Here is a 20,107-nt window from a genome sequence, read left to right as displayed (position 1 = left end):
CCATAAATTGGCAATTAATTAAATAAATTTGGAAACAAGATACTCTATAAATCACCATTTGTGACCAAATGGCAGGTTCTGATATTGAGTAATGTGTGCATACTTAACTTAAAAGTGATGAAAGTTCGACTTGTACCTGTTCACTTTTCAGCTCTATCAGCTGAAACTTGTAGCTAATGCAGGAATAATCATAGCATGTGTGCAGTAATCAGGGTTGTGGTGATTTTGATTCACTACGGAAAAAATCCTTAGTCTACTTTGCTCCTGATTTTATTTGTGAAATTACCTAATACAAGTATGGTGAATCTTAATGTAAACACTACCAAATTTCTGCTTACATATCCCAGTGCATATAGATGAGATGCCTGTATCCATAATGTATGTCGGCCTACTACCACACAGACTTGTATCCCTACAATGTGTTTGTGGTGCTGGCTGAAACAAAAATTATCACAATATGGTGATCCTTTGCTTTTCTTAGTTATGTCACAAAACAAATTTTAATAAGTAACACATATCAAGACTTAGCCTACAAAACCAATTTCTCTGTAAGTGCTGCAAATCACTCAAATTGCATAATCTTGGAAGTTCATCAATTGTGTATTACTGAAAAAATTGGTTTTGGCACACAGTATTACTTAGCAGAAATGGTCTGTCATATTATTTGAGAAAGTTGCCTTACTGTATTGACTGAGATAGTTGATGCATATGCACATGGTAGTCACTACCTTAACATCAATAACTGATCATGTAAGGCGCATTCATTAAAGTAACTCACTAAGGTTGGCAAGTTTGCATGCAGAATAATGCAACAGTGCATCGCTTAGAAGATCGATCCTGTGTGATTGGGTCATCTCTTTGCTGATATGAGAGAACTTTCTCAGAAATGACCATAAACGTTCCATACACTCCCCGTCCGTTAGGCCAAATGCCTTCTTCCATCTTGTGGTATACGACATCTACACCACCAAAAAACAACGGAAAATGCTGATTATTATTCATTTACAGCAAAATTCACAAATCTCTATTAGTCAAGTAAAGGTCTGGTGTATTGGCCCTTAATATAGCATGCCAGCACTGAATAAGTCATTACTCGCCACATCATCTGATGTGCTTGATCTACCAACCAATGAACACATTGCTTTAAAGCCAACACACATGTTCTCTGTACAAAAAGCATCTAAGCAGAGCAAACTGTACAGGCTGTCTAGCCTGTGAGGTCACTTACGAATGATGTTATGCAACAGGCGATTTTTTTTTTCAAAATATAACTAACATGCACTGACAAGGTGATATGGGAGCACTGAAGTTGATAGATCAACAAAATGAATGAAGACCAAAAATTGATTTACAAATTTCTGCAAATGCCCCAACTCCCAGCGGACTAACGAATAATGCAAAACATGTGCTCTATTTATACTTCTAGTACACTAGATTTTTTCTTATCAACATTCTGTGATTTCAATCCACCAAAACCAATATAATACTGGTACCTACTTTAGGCTCATAGTCACATGCACAATTTGAAAACTGTAATGGTCTCCAATTAACTCAAAGCACACACATTCACCTGCACCCAAGCACACACACACACCCAATAAAAAAAGTATGTGTACATACATACTCATACAACTACCTCAGTTATAAAACTAGGTGGCATACGACACTTGCATGCCTGTTCTGAAAAATGTAGTATGAGAGGAAGCAGACAACTTGTCAGAAGCGTGCATGTGTTTACCTGGCAATGAAGTTTATGTCCATATGCATGAAATACAGGCAGTGCCATATCAAAACCTCCCAATTCCGGCATATTCTTCTGTGGACAAAGAACAACTGTTGTTTTTAAATTCAAAATATAAATTGATAATTCTTACCAAATGTCATTGTTCATCTATTGCAATTGTGGAGAAGCATATTTTGTGTTTTCACAAAATGGCTGATGACTCTTACTGAAAGTGAACTTTGACCTTAGCTTCCTGAGCACTAGTAATGCCCCTATTGTGGTGATCACTGTGATAAATTTTCACGACAGAATGCAGGAAAAGTAGCATTGTATTTGTAGTTATTGACATACGGATAGGCAGACGTACAGACATGGTGGATAGACAGACAGATGGGCAGACCGACTGTCAGACAGATCTATAGACAGATAGATGGATCTGAAATTGGGCGATGTCTACGTCGGATACTAGTGTTAGCTAAGAATGTGACGCATATTTTCCTCCTACATGAAATTCAATTAATACAACAATGTGCCACAACGCATTAAAGGAATAAGATTTAGAATTCACTCTGAAACCTAGATTAACTCTACATTGTGAATCTGTTTCCAATGGTAAGGAAAATACATTACGTATTGGGCATATTGTATTCCACATACATACAGGTGTTAGAGGTTCGCACCTTAATGTGTCCTTCGAATTTGCACGCAATATCATAAATGACAGTAGTGCCGGGTATGCATACCTGCAAAAGGAAAAATGACCTAAAAGTGTTACCATGGAAAAAGCTGCTAGTATACCTTTCAATTCTTGTGCCCTCTTAGGACTTGAGAGAAAATTCTAATTGTTAGTTCAAGGCTTTAATAGGATGATCCTTATCTAGAATAACTGTGGAAAGTACAGAGCTCATATCATACCATGGCATGTCTATTAATTAATAAAAGACTGCTTTTGCAATATAGGGTGCTAAATTTAGGCCAATAATGCAGATCTTCAAGTACTGATATAATCTAAATCTGCAGATACCAGTGATTAGCTATGTATGACCAAGTGATCATGGTAGGCTGTATACCTACGTTCACAATGTGTACGTTCAGTAATATATAATAGGGAATCACCTGTGCATGTACTTGTGAAAGTGCTTATGTTGCGGAAATAGAAGTGCTAACTGCAAGTCGATTGTTTTACCAATTCGCACACATAACATCATTCACCTAATAGATGCGCTCAAAAAATGGTGCTTTGAGTGAGAAACTGGTGAATATTTTAAACTAGATTTGTACAAGCAGAAATCTTTCAAATGGGGACAAGTTTCACTTGGTTAGAAAGAGAAATAAGAACTATGAGGACAATGTATCAAAATCTTCCATCAGAAAATGCTTTAAATTGTTCACTACAATTATCCATTCCATTTTCATGCTTGGGATGAGTAAATAGAAGAGCATGATCAGAAGCAATCTATGCTACACCAATTTCTCAGACATACTAAATATACAGCAGTTTGATATCCATGTTACCACAATGGCCAAGTTACACCACATCAACATATATGGTGTGTAAAGAGTACAGAAACCAATGACATACAATTTAACACGCAGCGTATGGAGGGCATACACTTTTCGATACATGTGCAGGCTTCTAGGATGACAAGATCAATGAATGCATTAATTCGATTGTGGATACTCAGTGTGCTTTGCACCTCTGATACATCTTATCATCACTAAGAAAAGATGTTTACATCTCTAAAAGGATATAGTAGTTGGGTCTGAAGAAAAGCATAGTCTTCAAATAAAAAAGGGCAAAGAACAGCAGTTCAGGACTTCATTCAGGAATGCTCACGACAACCACCAGCATATCTCATTGTGTTCATGTGATGAATAACCTTCAAGAGTTACTACAAACAATGCACTAGTTTCTGAAGTATGCAAACTAAATTTCATCCCTGATAGTCAAAGAGTTCTTGCAAGTCGAGTTTGACATGCAAATGTGCCAAATAGGTTTGAAGTTTTGGTTTACATCACTTGAACGTATGAATAGGGCAGTTGGCTTTCGTGGAGTGCGGACGTGTTTTCGCTCTCGCTCTTCATCTGTTACAGCTGTTATTGTACTGTGCTGTGCTATACTTCCCGCCAGGCGGGTGTGATAGCTTGTGTTCGTGTGTTTTCCTCAGTTCGTATATCGTTTGTTGTTTCACTATCCTGTCTTTTGTTTGTTTTGTGTTACTCCCCTGTGGCCTAGCCACCTTCGGTATCATGGCATCGCGCCGTGATTCTCGGATAGTTAAGTTGTCGTTCACCGGTGAACAAGCTGTTCCACCGGTGCAAGTTTTTAGTATTTTGAAGAGCAAGGGTGTTGTTGTGCCTGGAGAGGTTGATGCTTTGCAAGCTCTCCAGGGTCGTAATACGTACGATTTACGTTTTACCAGTGACGTGGCCCGTCAGAAAGGTGTCACGTTGCTGAGTAACGTCGAGGGGATGACAGTTACTCCATACGAGCGATCCGTATGGGTAACTGTCATCCACGTAGGACTAGAGGTGCGGCAGGAACTTGTCGTAACGGTTTTGGGTCGGTTCGGGGCTGTCAAGGCTGCCAAAATGTGCTCCTATGCACAAGCCCCTGGGGTGTTGAACGGGCACCGACAGGTTCGGATCGACCTGAAACAGGACATTCCCTCCTTCCTGTTTATAGCAGGGCATAAAGCCCACGTGCGGTATCCCGGTCAGCCCCGTACCTGCTTCAGGTGTGGGGAGACCGGGCACGAAGCCAAGGGCTGCCCAAACAAGAAATGTGGGCGCTGCCTTCGTCTTGGGCATGATAGCACCGCTTGCCCAAACGAGGTTGTGTGCTCACTATGTGGGAAGGAGGGACATGTCTTTCGAGCTTGTCCCTCCTCTTATGTCTCTAGGACTAAGAGTGGGGGTAAGTCAAGTTCCGACGCACCTACTACTTCACGAGAGGAGGGGGAATCTGGTGGGATTTCACCCTCCCCTGCACCTGGTTCACCCTCCCCCGTCGTTGCAGACCCCAACCCCGTGCCCGCACCGAGAAAGTCTCCACCAGCTTCCCCCATCAACTCGTCCAGTTCCGTCCCCAGTCCGCCGCCGGTATCGCCAGATCCGGAGGCTTTGTCTGACGGAGAATCAGTGGTCATCGATTCTCCGGAGGTTCTGTCTGACAGCGACTCCGGTGAATCGGTGATCAGCGAGCCGAAACGTGCCACTGGGACGAGCTGGTACGACGAAATGGGGGAACCCTCTCTTAAAAGGTCGGCTTCAAGTGACGACTCGGACGACGATATGTCGTCAAGGGCGCGCTTGAAGCTTACGGAATCGTCGTCTTCGTAGTTTTGCACCACTGCCCTCTCATGGCCCATACACTTTCAGTTGCCACTTTGAACGTGAATGGCATGAGGGATCATCGCAAGCGCAGTCGCATTTTCCAATATTGTAAATCAATGGAGGTCGACTGCGTTTGCCTGCAAGAAACACATATTTTGGAAGAAGATGTCCCTCTATGGGCTTATGAGTGGGGTGGTGAGCTGCATGCTTCGTTTGGTTCGTCTTCATCCTGTGGCACTGTCATCCTTCTGTCAGCTCGTCAGGCGGGTTGTGCCACTAGGGTGGAGACGGATCACGAGGGCCGATTGGTTTGCATTCTATTCAAGTATCCACAGGGTAACATCGCCATTTGCAATGTGTATGCTCCCAATCGGCCTTCTGCTAGACGAGATTTTTTTAACACGCTGCCTTCCTTTGTTCCTGGTAGTGCGCCGTGTGTCATGGTCGGAGACTTTAACTGTGTCCCAGACTCGGGTCTTGACAGACTCGGAACTTCTGTGTCTGCAAGTCCCGACGCTGGGATCACAGAATTGGACAGATTCACTTCGGCACACCTTTTAGCCGATGTCTGGAGGCATATGCACCCGTGTAGTACGGTGTATACGTGGGTGAGGCCTAACGGAGAAGATGCCTCCAGGATAGATCGAGTGTATGCGCCCGTAAGTTTTACATTTTCGGGTTGCGAGACGCTCAGCTGTCCGCTCTCTGACCATGACACTGTAGTAGCACGTTTTGTTTTGCCTTCCATTTTCCCCATCGGGCGGGGCCTATGGAAGCTTAACTGTCGGATTCTTGGCGAGGCAGAGTTCCGCCAGGGTTTCGAGACCAGGTACAAAGGATGGCAAACATTGAAGCCGGCCTTTGCTTCTACATCCCAATGGTGGGATGAGGTCAAGTTGCGCATCAAACGCTACGCAATTCAGTATTGCGTGACCCGCGCACGGCGTCGAAGAGAAAAATTCTCCAAGCTGTGCGCGGAGGTGAAGTTTGGCGACCCTTCGGCAGTCATCGCTTTGCAGACTTATCTCGATGAAAAGTACCACGGTGCCCGCGTCAGGGCCCGTGTCGAAGCGGTGGAAGCCGAGGAGCGCCCTTCACTGAGGTTTTACCAGTCCGTTAGTTCATCGGCAGGTGACAGACGCGTCCCGTCTGTACGCGCTACTGATGGGACCGTGGTTAGTGACCCTCACGGCATTGTCCGCGTATATAAAGAGTACTATTCGAGTTTGTTTACGCGTGGCAATGTCGACTTGTCGGCACAGGCTGATTTATTGAGGGGAATCTCAAAAACCGTTCCCCACGATGTCAATGATATTTTGGGGGGCGAAATAACCACTGTTGAGCTTTGGAAGGCGCTTTCGAAGATGAAGAATGGCAAGTCCCCGGGTTCGGACGGGCTTCCGAGGGAGTTCTACCGAACCTTCTGGGCAATAATAGGACCCGACATCAGAGCCGTCTTCGAGGACGCCTTCCAAAACGGACTGTTTAACCAAAGTCAACGTCTGGGCATGATTACTTTGCTGCCCAAGTCTGGGGACCCCTTGGATCCCCGTAACAAGCGTCCGATCACCTTGTTAAATGTGGACTACAAGTTGCTGGCTAAGGCTTTGTGCAACCGCCTTGCACTGGCTATGCCGCATCTTGTGGGTGATCTCCAGACTTGTGCAGTGAAGGGTCATTGCATCCAGCAGAACTTGTGGTTGATGCGCGACTTGACCGACTTTGTTATTGAGCGTGATCTGCCATGTGCATTGGTGTCTCTGGACCAGCAGAAGGCCTTTGACATGGTGGATCGCGGTTTTTTAATGAATGTATTGGAGACGTTTCAGTTGCACCCAAATTTTCGTAAATGGATTTCTGTTTTGTATCAGGAAAGTTTCAGTTCTGTTATCGTAAATGGGTTTTGTTCGGAGGTTTTTAACGTAGAGAGGGGGGGTGCGCCAGGGGTGCCCTTTGTCTCCATTACTTTATGTTTTGTTTAGCGAGTCCCTCTCTCGTCTTTTGGAAAGGGACTCCAGACTTGTTCCATTCGTTGTGCCAGGGGGTGCCAAAGTGAAATGCGCTCAATATGCAGATGACGTGACATGTGTTGTTTCGAGTCTGGGCTCCTTTCGCGCACTCTCGCAGGATTTATCTATTTTTCAGAGAGCTACCGGGGCGAAGTTGAATCCAGAAAAGACAAAGGGCCTTCGTCTTGGTAGCTGGAGATACAGAGACTTACCATTCGGTGCGTCGTGGTCGGATCAGAATATCAAAATTAATGGTATATGGTTCGGCTACGATGCACCTGGTGATGTCACCTGGAGCGAGAGGGCTGAGGTATTTGAGAGCAGGCTCGAAACCTTTGGCACCCGCTGGCTTTCGATCCTAGGGAAAGTCACCGTAGTTAATCGTTTTGTTTCGCCCATCTTGTGGTACCCGGGCGCGGTGTATCCAATTCCGCGTCGCGTCCTAGTGCGGTTGGAGAGAGCGATATTTTCATTTATTTGGTCGGGTGGTACAGAGCTTGTCAAAAGGGCGGTAATGTACCAAAAACTGGAGAAGGGTGGGTTAGGGGTGGTTCATCTGGGAAGTAAGTTAACTTGTTTGTTATTTAAGCAGTTGTTTGTAGCGGTAACTGACCCAGGGTTGCCTTGTTCATATTTTGTGCGTTTTTGGGGAGGTTTGCACCTGCGTCGATGGGTCCCGGCGCTGTTTAGCAACAGAGAACCGCATAGTAGTACTCCAAACAGGGTGGTGCGTGTCATTTGCTCCGCTCTGATTGAGTTGCCCCCTGTTGACCTGTCACGGCCGGCCCTCGTTCACAGTTCGTTGCGGGATAGGGCCTTGGGTGCAATTTTTGTACAGGGACGTCATCCTGTCGAAGTATGGCGTTCGGTGCATTCAAGGCTGAATGGTTGCAGGCTCCGTGACCTTGCATGGAGAATTGCACACGGTGCCTTGGTGACCAATCTGAAAAGGTATCACTGGCGATTGGGTGATGGACTGTGCCCGAGGACCGGCTGTGACAGCTTAGAGAGTACTGCCCATGTTTTTTGGCATTGCCCCTTTGTTTTGAACTTGTGGGAGTGGTTTCAGTCCTGGACCGACCGTTTAACGGGAGACCGTTCCTGGTCGGTAGGACAGGGTTTTGTCTTGTATGGATTAGATCCTCCAGTTTGTTCCGTTGCTGTGTTGCAGCGTATTATTTATGTTTGTTCTGTTGTAAAAAAACTTATTTGGAGGAATAGATGTGATGTTGTTTTTAGGGGGAAATTTGCCAGTTGGCAGGCAGTCCTGGAGGCGGTGAAGTCTGACATTCGCCTTGAGGTTGAAGGCGATTTTCGCCGTTTATCTAGGGCTGCCTTTTTTGGACGGTAGTGTGCTGGGGAAGGGTGTTTTGTTTCGCTGCGTGCTGGTCGTCCTTTTGTAGTTTTTTAATATTTCAGTGGGGGGTTGGGCGTTTTGTCTCTGCAGGTCGGTGAGCGTATGTACTTTTTTTTTTTTTTTGGCTCGCTTGACCTGAGGTTCGTTTGTAAGAATGGGATGGTTTGGTAGTGCCGTTTGGCCGTGACGTTTTGTATCCCGTATGACGGGTCACGTAAAAAGCACTTTACTTATATCATCATAAATCAAAGCAACACAAACATTATGCATTTGTACTATGCCTACTAATCCATTTCATCAGACCTATCGTCAAGGAAGTGTTTGTGGCACAGAGCCCATGAAAAGATATTTCAGTAATTATATTCCTTTGTTTAAGATACAATAACTTATGGAATAAGATTATGTGAGAAATAACAATTTAATAAATTTGATTTGTTTATTTTTTTACATCTGAATTAAATTTCTCACTCAGAGTAAATTATATACTTTTGAGAGAACTTGAGTTACAATCATAGCACAACTTGATATACTCACCGTTCACCATGGCGCATGCTTAAGAAAAGGCGAGGAATACCATGTCTACATGCACAGCCGAATACACCCTTTGATGACAAGTTTGCGGATTTGTTCTTTGAGCGAATTGTATTGGCTGCCTGGAAGTTGCTACAATCCTAGAGATATGACACAAAATACAACACTATGTACATCAAAGGAGATTGCACATTTCAAATGTGGCTAAAATGAATGTACTTGAATAATGTCTCAAGAAGTTCAATATTTTTGAAACAACTGAAAACAAGAGAACACAAAAGAGGATAGACTCGAGTGCACCAACTGTGCAAAACTGAGAGACATACTTGTTACATAGATTGCAAGTGTAGGAATGCAAAGATAACAATTATAGCCATTTGAGGGCAATAACTCTGTTTAGTTAGATAAACACCCCCCCCCCCTCCTTTTGTCCGAAATGATTGGTTGCCTGCAAAAAGCTGTACCATTTGAGCTGATCAGAGTTGCAGATATATGGTAGATTTCAGATAAGAGAATTTTATGTATATTTTTTCTTCAATGAATACAAATAATGTGTTTCAACAAGAGAAAAGCTCAAACTTCTCATTTTGGACACAAAAAAACCCAGACCTGAGTTAGGTCAGGAAGACAAACATTATTGTTTAAGAATGTGAGCTTATCATTGGATACTACATCATTAACTGATCATATTTATCTGAACTTTGAACTAGGCAAAAAGAAAATAATTGAACTTTCAAAGTCTTTGTTTTCCAAGTGTGTTCACTTCCTCAGATTGGTAGCTGTCTACAAAAGAATTAACTTCTTTATCATCAAGGAAGTACCTTGTAGCATGCTTCGATGGCTGTGAACTTGTGCCTGAGTTGCTCTTTCTGACAAGACCAAAATTGGCATCAAAACTGACAAAAATGTTCCCCTCTTCCTATTAGGGGAGTAGAAAACAGTAAAAAGAAAGATTACCATAAACTGTAAATGAAATTGACACATGTCATTCTGCATGTAAATAGTGGTGGGATCAACATAAAACCACATGTTTACAGACACAAACCTCTTGATAAAGATGGCGAGACAAACAAGATTGAAGAGGGATTATGTATTGGCGTTAATCCACGCTATTCTGTCCTCTCAAGGGACTTGATATAAATATTACTATCTGCTTATAATATTTTCAGGATTCCACTTGTGCAACAAATCTACTTTTCATGCTTCATTTAAAATGAAATGGTTCATGTATGTTTATTCCAACACTGTAACTTCATATGCTTTCATCATAATATATTATTTCTTGTTACTTTTTTAATATTAACAATTAAGGCAAAAATTAAAGCAAGACTTTGCATTTGTTGCAATTTTCCACTTTTTTGACATGTCCATAGAGGTTTTTACATATATCACTCACAAAACAGCAAACTAAGATATTAGCCAAGTTTTTCCCTGCAAGCAGCATTAATTGGCGAGTAATTAAGGACATTTGCAGATAATGAGAAAAGTGTATAACGACAAAATCCACATTTAAAATTAATCGCATGCAGTTCCCCCAAAAACCTGCTAGTTTGAATTCAACCAATCAGAGATGCAGGTTTAGTTATGAGCCGTTGCTAAAACTAGATTCAAACGTTGCATTGGTACAACCAGGGAGTTGTTATGGAACTCCCTGGTACAATTGCCCAACGGAAAAAATCTTTGAGTAATCAAAGTTGAAAGTTGTAAATTTGCCACCATTTTTGAAGTCAGATTTGAATAGATCAGCTAGTTATGTATGTCGTTATTGCATCGTGGAGTCAATGAGGTTGAGAAAGTTAATAGAAAAGGACGCAAAATGCTGCTTTAAGACACCCTGTGATATGTTAAGAAGTATTCTCCAATGTGTGATGGACAATTAGTGATGGACTTCAGCATTGGTTCTCCTGGTGTTAGCATGAAATATCTTTGAATGAGCTGTCACAAATATTTAGAGCATGCAATAAATATTCCAACTAAAAATTCCACTGTAGAGAAATTGAAATTTGCACTACAGGAGCATTCTATGCAATAATCATAACTGCAAACTTTATAGAAAAGCAGAATACCCTAACAATTTTATTTTTTTGAGCTGTAGCAAATTTATAGCTACATTTTTGGCCAAAATTGACAGCTGAGAATCCAATAATTTATAGATAACAGGGGGGGGGGGTGGGCAAGTGAATCCTCAAGATACAAAATGATGCAAAATGTTTAATATTAAAGTACTTAAATATTTGCAAACATTTCTTTGTATTCCTATTCTTAGATCAGGAACGGCATCATCATCCCCTGTGCTGCCAATGATTGAAGGATTCCTGTAATGCTATTATAACTTACCAGTTGCAAACCTTTGTATAAATTGAATGCAAGTGTTAAGTAATTTATATGATTAAATTTAGGTTTCACGTTACCTTTGGACAAGCGGGACAAGATGTTCCATCATCTATATCAAGACCCTCTCCTTGTAGGTGGCTGATCAAAAAGTAAAAGTGACGGAATTCTTCAAAGGTCTCATCTGTTAAGGTGCGATACAGGTAGGATACCTGAAAATTCAAAATGTTAGTCGGATACAATTTTTGCTTGTAAATGAAGATATAGGAGATGTGCTAACTTAATGACTGTAAAACAAGCAGCACACACCTGTTGGTCAAAAAACTCCTACATCAATGCCTGCATGTTACATACCAGAATATCCATGAAAATCAAAGCTAAGATATGTATTTCCTTTTGGCTGTTTAAACTGTGTAAAAAACAACTTTTTATTTAAAAAGCGAGCCATCTTAAGTATTAAATAAGACATTTGTGAGATGCGGTGGAGTGCCCTATGTGTGCTCAACTTCAAATGGTTACTCACTGATAAAACAATATCGTATTGTTTCCTGTGAACATCAATGTGCAGTCAGTATTACGACATGTTAAATTCTGATTCTATTACCTAAAATTCTTACCAACAAATTTTTTTCAAGACCCACATCTAGGGGGACACAACAAGCTGCAAAGTTAACTTGACACTCACATCGTTATCTGCTATTCCATGTAGCCACTTCAATGATTGGCATATAGACAGTAGAAATGTTGCAATCCATTTTAGCAAGCAGATACTTATTGCACAAGTGTTTTGTTTTGTTTCGCTGCGTGCTGGTCGTCCTTTTGTAGTTTTTTAATATTTCAGTGGGGGGTTGGGCGTTTTGTCTCTGCAGGTCGGTGAGCGTATGTACTTTTTTTGGCTCGCTTGACCTGAGGTTCGTTTGTAAGAATGGGATGGTTTGGTAGTGCCGTTTGGCCGTAACGTTTTGTATCCCGTATGACGGGTCACGTAAAAAGCACTTATTGCACAAGTTGGATTCCTCGGACTAGATGGCCAATAACCACATCTCACAAGACTCTCTGTATCATTTGTGCAATGGCAAAAAGTCACTTGAACAGAAAAAGCCATTCCTGCAATGGTTAAAGGGAAAAGGGAGGCATGCTTAAAGGCATTGAAGACTCGTGCACAAAGAAACATCTCATGCCGGTCATCTGACCTAGTTTCGAATGAAGTGTAACAGAAGCGTTTTAGGCACCACCATCAATCCCAGAAAATACACACACAGTTTGCTACCGTAGGTACTGTAATTAGACACTTGTGCACAGTCTTTACATGCAGCTACAGTCAATACCCACAACACAGTGTACATAGCAGCGATGGACATCTCAGGGCTAGATTAAAGATAACAAGGTATCACGTTTCATTACTGTCTGCATTTTGTAGCGGCACGAAAAAAAATTCACTTGCAAGCAACAGAAAGTTTACTTTTTCAGATGGCAGCGGTTTCAGGCGTGTCTTCAATGCCTTTAATCAACAGATCACCAAACCCTTGTGTTTGATATCTATTAGGTTTCCTTAATGCAGGGGAGAGCGATGAAGGCAAAATCATACCAAGTAATTATCGTGGTTCCCTTTCTTGAGAAATTGTAATGACTTATGGCATTATTATTAAAGGCTGCATAAGAACATCATCAATTTCAATCGACAGTGAATTCTGATTCCAATACACAAGAGCAAAGAGGCACATATAGATTACAACTAGGCCTATACACACTGAAGAGGAGACTCAACAAACACAAAGGAGATCACAATAGTTTCTTTGCAATCTTCAAATAGAGAATAATTTCCTAGTTTGTTTGCTTCTGAGGAAAAATTTATACAAAAGCTCAACCTTTTTATCCTGAATATATCTAAGCTAACCCCTTATTAATAGAAACAATTTTATGTGTATAGCATGTGTATATAATCCCATGCAGTATCATCATACCCATTTTAGAGAAATTCTGGTTGTCACATTTTTGCAACTACTGTACACTTCAACATATGTCACCAAATGTAGTAGGGCGTGGTTAATATGGAGAAACATTGCAATAAATCCACCCGCAAAGTATGATGATAATGAATTACTCCCTCGTGTGGTTATCCCACACAATAAAGAGTCACAAACCCATATCCGTACATCACAATAATGCAACATGGCATTATCAGTTGAATTGCACAAAGAAGCATATCACAGCATGGTATTAAACAGTGTATGTATTCCACTATGGGGTGTAATTCTTACCATGTTTGTCAAATAACCTCATTGACTTCAAATATTTCTTGTTACAACTGTGTTGTGAGGCATTGAGCTCTCTGCAGAAGTTAAAAGTTGAGCGGTATCCATTCTGTGAGCATTAAACATAAAAAGCAAAAAGATAGTGTTATGCTCATCACTTACGGTAAAGGTCCAAAAAAGTTTGGTCAAATAAAAGCAATTTTCATTTCTTGAAGATTTTCATAATACTGTGCAGCAGGGTCCTTTTTAATCTCTCCAGAAGGTAGTTTTAATTAAGAATCTTGAAAATTTGTGTACTACCCCAACTTTGAAGAATGCCAAAACATCTCATTGTATTACAAGGGTGGTGTAGAAAGTTTATGATGCTCCATATGTGCAACATTCCTTGTAAATGGTTTTTTGATGTTGGGGGGGGGGGGGTGCAGATGGGAGGTGTCTTGAGCAAGAGAGGTTGCCTTTCACAGACTGTTGCATTAAATAACATGTCTTTTTATTATCTTGGATCTTAGAGTAATGTCTCTGTCTGCCATGCTCATTATACTTTTTTATCGGAATATAGGGCACCAGATTTGTAGGCCCCAAAGCAGACTCCATGAAAAATGGTGTACCAGGTGTGGGTGTCATATATATTCCTCTTCCTGTACATGATATTACATTAATAGGTTGGATATCATTGAAATTAATCTACAGGCAGCCTTCTACGAGACTTGCATGCATTGAAGTAGGTTACACTAAACTTTTTCTGTTTAAATTAACACAGTTAGTCACTATTTATCCACATTTACCAGAAATGATCAACCAGTAGCGAATAGGTCTCTTCAATGCCCCTCTCCCGACCCCTTCCCTGCATGTTATTGTGTTACATAAAGCTCAGCCTAGTAGAGTACAGGGTGGTAACAATTAAGGTTATGATCGAAACAAGCATGAAAATCAATTGTCCTAACCTGCAGTTTAATCTAAGTAGGAACTTCACAGAACATCATAGTTTTTTACACAGTATGACAAAATGTGTTACATTCATAATTCATAAAAGATCATATTGTAATAGGTGCATGAGAATCAGAATTTGTAGCTTCATTGAGTGTACTGTTTTAATTCATCCATGCCACTACCCATTACAGTACCCTAGAAATGTAACCATGCAAGAACACTAGAAATTTGCATATACTGTAAGTTCCTATTCAGAAACCAAAAGCTAGGAGGAACTACTGTTAGTGAAAGCCGTGATTTCCATACTGTAAATCCCACCTTGGGATCATTCAGTAGAAGCTACCAAAAGAAATCATGAGTAACCATTTTGTGAATTTGCAGCATTGATGTATACTACTGTTTTCAATATCTCTTTCAGAACAGCTATCTCTTGGAGCCAAATGCCAATGCAGAAAAATTAGTCACGGTTCAAATTATATATTCATTATAAGGTTATGAGTTTGGGCATGAAATAATGATAACCCGTACTTGACAGGACATACAGTACATGTGCAAGTACTGTACTTACAGATCACAGCGCACAGACCAAAAAAACTACTTTATTGTGATCCAATTTCAGGAATTGGCATCGCAGTGCCAACCCCTAAACATGGCGCTAAAGAACAAAGCCACATATTCTCATTATTTTTTTTTACTTTCTGTGAATATAATATATAATTGCTTTTGAAGTTATTTGTGTGTAGTTTGGTAATCTTCAACTAGAGCATTGGCTACCTCAATCTGGACGGGCTGGTGTAAAATATGCTCTTTGAACACACAAAAGTGGCTTTTACCTTAAACTGTACTAAATGGTGGAACTGTACATTCTCTCTGTGACTTTCTACCGCACACTCCCCGCAGAAGATAGGTCTTGAGGTGCAGTCTTCACACATTACTGGTTCTGAAATTACAGTGTTGCAGGAATCACACATGTTGGAGCTTGGGGCAACTGACTCAATGAAAGCCTTGGTAAGCTTGGAACGAAGTGCCTGCCAAGCATTTGCAGCTTCTCTCTTCCTGTTTCTCCAGCCATCAGATGATTGTGATGATGATGCTGACAGAGTACGAATACTGAGTTCTCCTGTGAGAGGGCTTGGATCACCTTGATGGAGCTCCTCGGTAGCAGGTGGATATGGGTATGTCTCCCCAGCAAATAAACTGCTCTCAGGGTATGTCCTAGTCAAAGGGCCACTCCTCTCCATCTGTTGACTACATCTTGTGTACTCAAATGGGGACCTCGTCTGGGTCAGGTCGTCGTTTACCTTTGTATGGAAAAACTTTAATTTTTGTTTTTTCATTGGTGGCTTCGGAGGCATGATACTCTGTGAAAAGATGATGACAAGTATTTTTACATCTTTTTTTTACAATCCTGTACATGTCTGGCAGTTGGTTTTACTTTTCTTTGGTTATATTGCCACATGCAAGCTTGAATGACTTATTGTAATTTGGCAAAAAACACAGGCATTATTTTAGAGCTTTAGAGAGTCACTTCTAGGTTCAGAGGGATGCTGAGTAACCAACGTAACATTTTATCGAAGTGGTGAGTAAGCACGACTTTCTATACAAATTTTATGTGAGAAAGCTTCTCCTCTGTTGCACAATATAACAGCTGTGAAAATATGTGAGTCATTTAACTACAATGTTTCCTAGGTAAAGTTTCAAGATATAAAAGATATAATTTCTATGCATGATGCAATGGTGGTTGTACGTGGACCAATGTCACACTGAAATGTCATTTCTACACTACCCTTCTTGTGGGCCTATACTGTACTGAAGTAGATTACAATTACTGCGTATTATTTGCGTATTATTTGCAGCGTATTATTTATGTTTGTTCTGTTCTAAAAACTTATTTGGAGGAATAGATGTGATGTTGTTTTTAGGGGGAAATTTGCCAGTTGGCAGGCAGTCCTGGAGGCGGTGAAGTCTGACATTCGCCTTCAGGTTGAAGGCGATTTTCGCCGTCTATCTAGGGCTGCCTTTTTTGGACGGTGGTGTGCTGGGGAAGGGTGTTTTGTTTCGCTGCGTGCTGGTCCTCCTTTTGTAGTTTTGTAATATTTCAGTGGGGGGTTGGGCGTTTTGTCTCTGCAGGTCGGTGAGCGTATGTACTTTTTTTTTTTTTTTGGCTCGCTTGACCTGAGGTTCGTTTGTAAGAATGGGATGGTTTGGTAGTGCCGTTTGGCCGTGACGTTTTGTATCCCGTATGACGGGTCACGTAAAAAGCACATTACAATTACTGCACCGTCGGATATTGGGAAATAACAACTGTGCCGCCACGGGATATGTCACATGACTCTCCATGCAGGGTATGTGCACACCCACTGGCTAACAGATTTGGTTTTTCAACTGTCTGGTTACCAGCAACTACATGTAATCACCAAATGTGATAATCACACATACTGTAAACAAATTAGCAGTGACATTCATTTAGTTGCATACAGATTGAGAAGCTGAAGAATTATCACCCCTTTGAAAACTAGCTAGAGCAGACATTTCTTAAGGGGCAAATTTCATCTTCCAATGCACAGAAGACCTATCTTAGACTTAGCAAGTTAGACTAAATAATATTAGAGTAGATAATGTACAAAGAATTAAACACCGTACACAGCAATACTTGTGTTGAAAACTGCACCACTTTGACTGAATTATTGGCATTTGCAAAAAAAGAAAACAGCGCTATGTAGGACACACCTTTAATGTCTTTGACAGGCTTTCAGTTAGGTTTATCACAAATAGTGGCCATTTGTTTCCTAGCATTATACAATTTCCAATTTCCAGGGTAGCTGTTAATATATTTATGCCTATGCGAGAAGGAGAAAAGCTCCTCGTCAATCTAGCACCAAACTCAAAAGACAAAAATCCTATTTCCTCTGCCGTAATTGCATTCAATTTTACCCCTGCAAATTACATACGAGTGTTCCATAGTTGTTTCTCATGCATTTAGTATATATAGTTTACAGCTCAGCTCAAACCAAAAGGTTATACTTTGCAGTGATAAGGTATTAACGATTGCATCAAGTACCTGTTTTTTCCGAGACTTAAGGGCAAGGACCGACAATTTGGTGCTACATTGCTTAAAAGTGATTCACCTTCTCGTACATACTGTAGGCCTGTCTGTCAGTTTAGTGACCGTTTAGGCCTAACATAAATGTCACAAAAATACCTATGGTTTCTTCAACTACACACGCCTTTAGGAATTAGGGTCAAAAGGGGTACTTACCACTTAGAAAAGTGCATACCTTTCCGCCATTTTAGCACCATGGCGGTAAAGCACTTTGCTATGATGGCGGTAAGACTAAGAGTAGGCCTACATAACTGTGGTTATGGGTAACGTTAGTATGTAGGCTAGGAATAACAAGGAATGGATTGTTAGGATGGGGTAAAGATGGGCTAGGGAACAAGAAATTCCCAGAATTATGTCCCCAAATAGGTCTTCTAGAATCTGTCAATTTTTATTTTAATTCAATTACTTCAACCAACCATTGAACATTTGAAGACGGTGTACCTCTCCTTCCATGCGATTTAAAGTAGGTTTCACCGGAAACACCGCCTCCTTCAAGTTCGATCATGCTGGAAAGTCAGCAGCTAGCACCATTAGCAAAAGTCGAAGGACTGCAGTACCACACCAAGACCAAGGTACATTCCTGTACACCAGGGTAAAGTACTTCCTAAAATGTACGTTTCCGCCCTAGGCAGTGCCATGGTGGAAATGCTCGAATCCTATGGCGGAAATGTATGGCGGCATGTACCTAGGCTATGGCGGAATAGCACTAGATCAAGATTCGGGTTAAATACTTCTAAAGTTTACTTTTGTTACGGTAAAGGTACCTGGCATAGAGGCTGTACGACTTTAATAACCTAGTGGGACTTGTGTTAAATTCTGGCCATCAAACACTCCAGCATTTGCAAAAACAAACGGGTATACTGTACTAGCCTAGTAGTAGTAGTAGTACCTGCCGAGTCATTATGCTGGAAAACTATTGTATTACTGTTACTAGGCTATCTATTTGAGACTTGCACACACTCACCAGTCCGTGAAGAAGGTTTCAATTAAATGGATTTACCAAAACGACAAAAGTTAAGATACCTTCTGAATCTCGTATGCAGTTTAAAATAACCGCTGCCGCAGTGTGTCCGCTACGTGTTGTGGCAGCGCCGACAATGCACTCCGTAGTCCGAACGGCTAGGGAGTAGTCTTCGTTACCCAGCCGCCGCGCATTTTAAGCTTTCGGGCTCGTAAGTTCAACGTGTAACAGCTTTGCAGTAGTTACTGTGCCACCTGTAACACATGTTACCGTGTTACGAACACAGCACAGTAGTTACTGATGCACGGTGGTGGAACATGAACAGTAGTTACTGTACTAGCTATGAGTATCGGGTAAAAATAGACAACAATTTCTGAAACAGGAGGAAAACCAGGATGGCATTCCTTGCAAAAATGACAAAGGAAGTTTTCGTCCCAGATGCCAACTATTTTAGATATATGCCACTGTATAAACATACTTGGAAATGATTGCATCATTTTGCATCTCAAGTACAAGGAACCATAGTGCCTTTCACTGATTTTTCTAAGCTGCTATGATGCAATTTTGGCCTATTAATTTGGCACATTGCCACGTTTTTGGTTCCTTGCTAAAAGCAAAGGAACCTATGTATTCAGGTTGGCGTGTGTGTGTGTGTGTGTGTGTGTATGGGTGTGTGTGTGTGTGTGACGCTTTAGCTTGTATGCACGATAACTCAACAAGGGATTGACTGATCATGATCAAACTTGGTGGGTGAATGGTCCATAGTGAGTAGATGAACCCTATTGTTTTTGGTGCCCACAAAGGTCACCAAAGGTCAGTTATGGTCCAAAAACCCAAAATACTAAAACTGCAATAACTCCCAGTGCCAATGTGCGACAAGGTTGATATTTTGGGACAAGTTGTGAACTGGTTAGGGGAACATTTTGAAACGGTCATGTGATCTGAGGTCACCAAAGGTCAATTAATGTTAAAAAACTAGTATTTTTGCGATAACTTGAGAACGAATTGTCCGTTAGGGTTGGGAGTTGCTTCAGTGTAATCCAATTGTCGACCCACATCTGGGTGACCCTTGACCTCAATTTGACCTCTGGTGACCTTTTCATGTTTTGGGGATTTTTACAGTTTCGATGCTATTTTCAGATGTCAAAGGTACCTTCCGATCATAAATATTGATAGGTTGACCCCCGTGTGACCTTTGTGTGCGAACTTATATGGGGTAAAAGTTTTCGGTCGGAGTTAGGATGGCTGTACAGACTTGTCGTGTTGATTTTTGGAATCAGCAGATCAAACTACATTTGAAACCAAGGTCAAAGGTCACATTAGAAAAAATGTGCTTAGTTTGGGAGAAAACGGGCCAAAAAGAAAATGTTTGGTTTTGATGCTAGATTTGGATATCAAAGGTACCTTCCGATCAAAAATGTCAATGGGTTGACACCCGGGTGACCTTTGTGTGTAAAGTTATACAAGGTCAAAGTTAATTTTCAGACATTTAATGCAATAACTCCCAGTGCAAAGGTGTAACAAAGTTGATATTTTGGGACAAGTTGCAAATGGTATAGAGGAATATTTTC

General features: G+C 41.2%; 1 protein-coding gene across 1 annotated transcript; it reads right to left on the bottom strand.

Moving 5' to 3' along the window:
- Positions 1–208: 208 nt before the first annotated feature.
- Positions 209–18,470, bottom strand: LOC139984959 (uncharacterized). Its single transcript, XM_071999118.1, has 6 exons — positions 17,992–18,470; positions 15,306–15,833; positions 13,549–13,651; positions 1,739–1,816; positions 779–959; positions 209–435 (listed from the first exon to the last, which is right to left on the bottom strand). The coding sequence occupies exons 1-4, from the start codon at positions 17,992–17,994 to the stop codon at positions 1,788–1,790; spliced, it is 663 nt and encodes a 220-aa protein (XP_071855219.1). The 5' UTR covers positions 17,995–18,470; the 3' UTR covers positions 209–435; positions 779–959; positions 1,739–1,787.
- Positions 18,471–20,107: the final 1,637 nt, after the last annotated feature.

Source organism: Apostichopus japonicus, chromosome 17 (assembly GCF_037975245.1).
Source record: "Apostichopus japonicus isolate 1M-3 chromosome 17, ASM3797524v1, whole genome shotgun sequence".
NCBI lineage: Eukaryota > Metazoa > Echinodermata > Holothuroidea > Aspidochirotida > Stichopodidae > Apostichopus > Apostichopus japonicus.
The sequence above is the reverse complement of the archived record's forward strand: the minus strand, read 5'-3'. Positions and strand labels throughout refer to the sequence as shown.

Bases quoted from the DNA above. Each gene is read 5' to 3' on its own strand.
- LOC139984959 (XM_071999118.1), bottom strand. The intron at 13,652-15,305 runs GTAAAAGCCACT...TAATGCTCACAG, and splicing joins ACCATTTAGTACAGTTTAAG to AATGGATACCGCTCAACTTT. The intron at 1,817-13,548 runs GTAAGAATTACA...CTTTGTCCACAG, and splicing joins GAGGTTATTTGACAAACATG to AAGAATATGCCGGAATTGGG.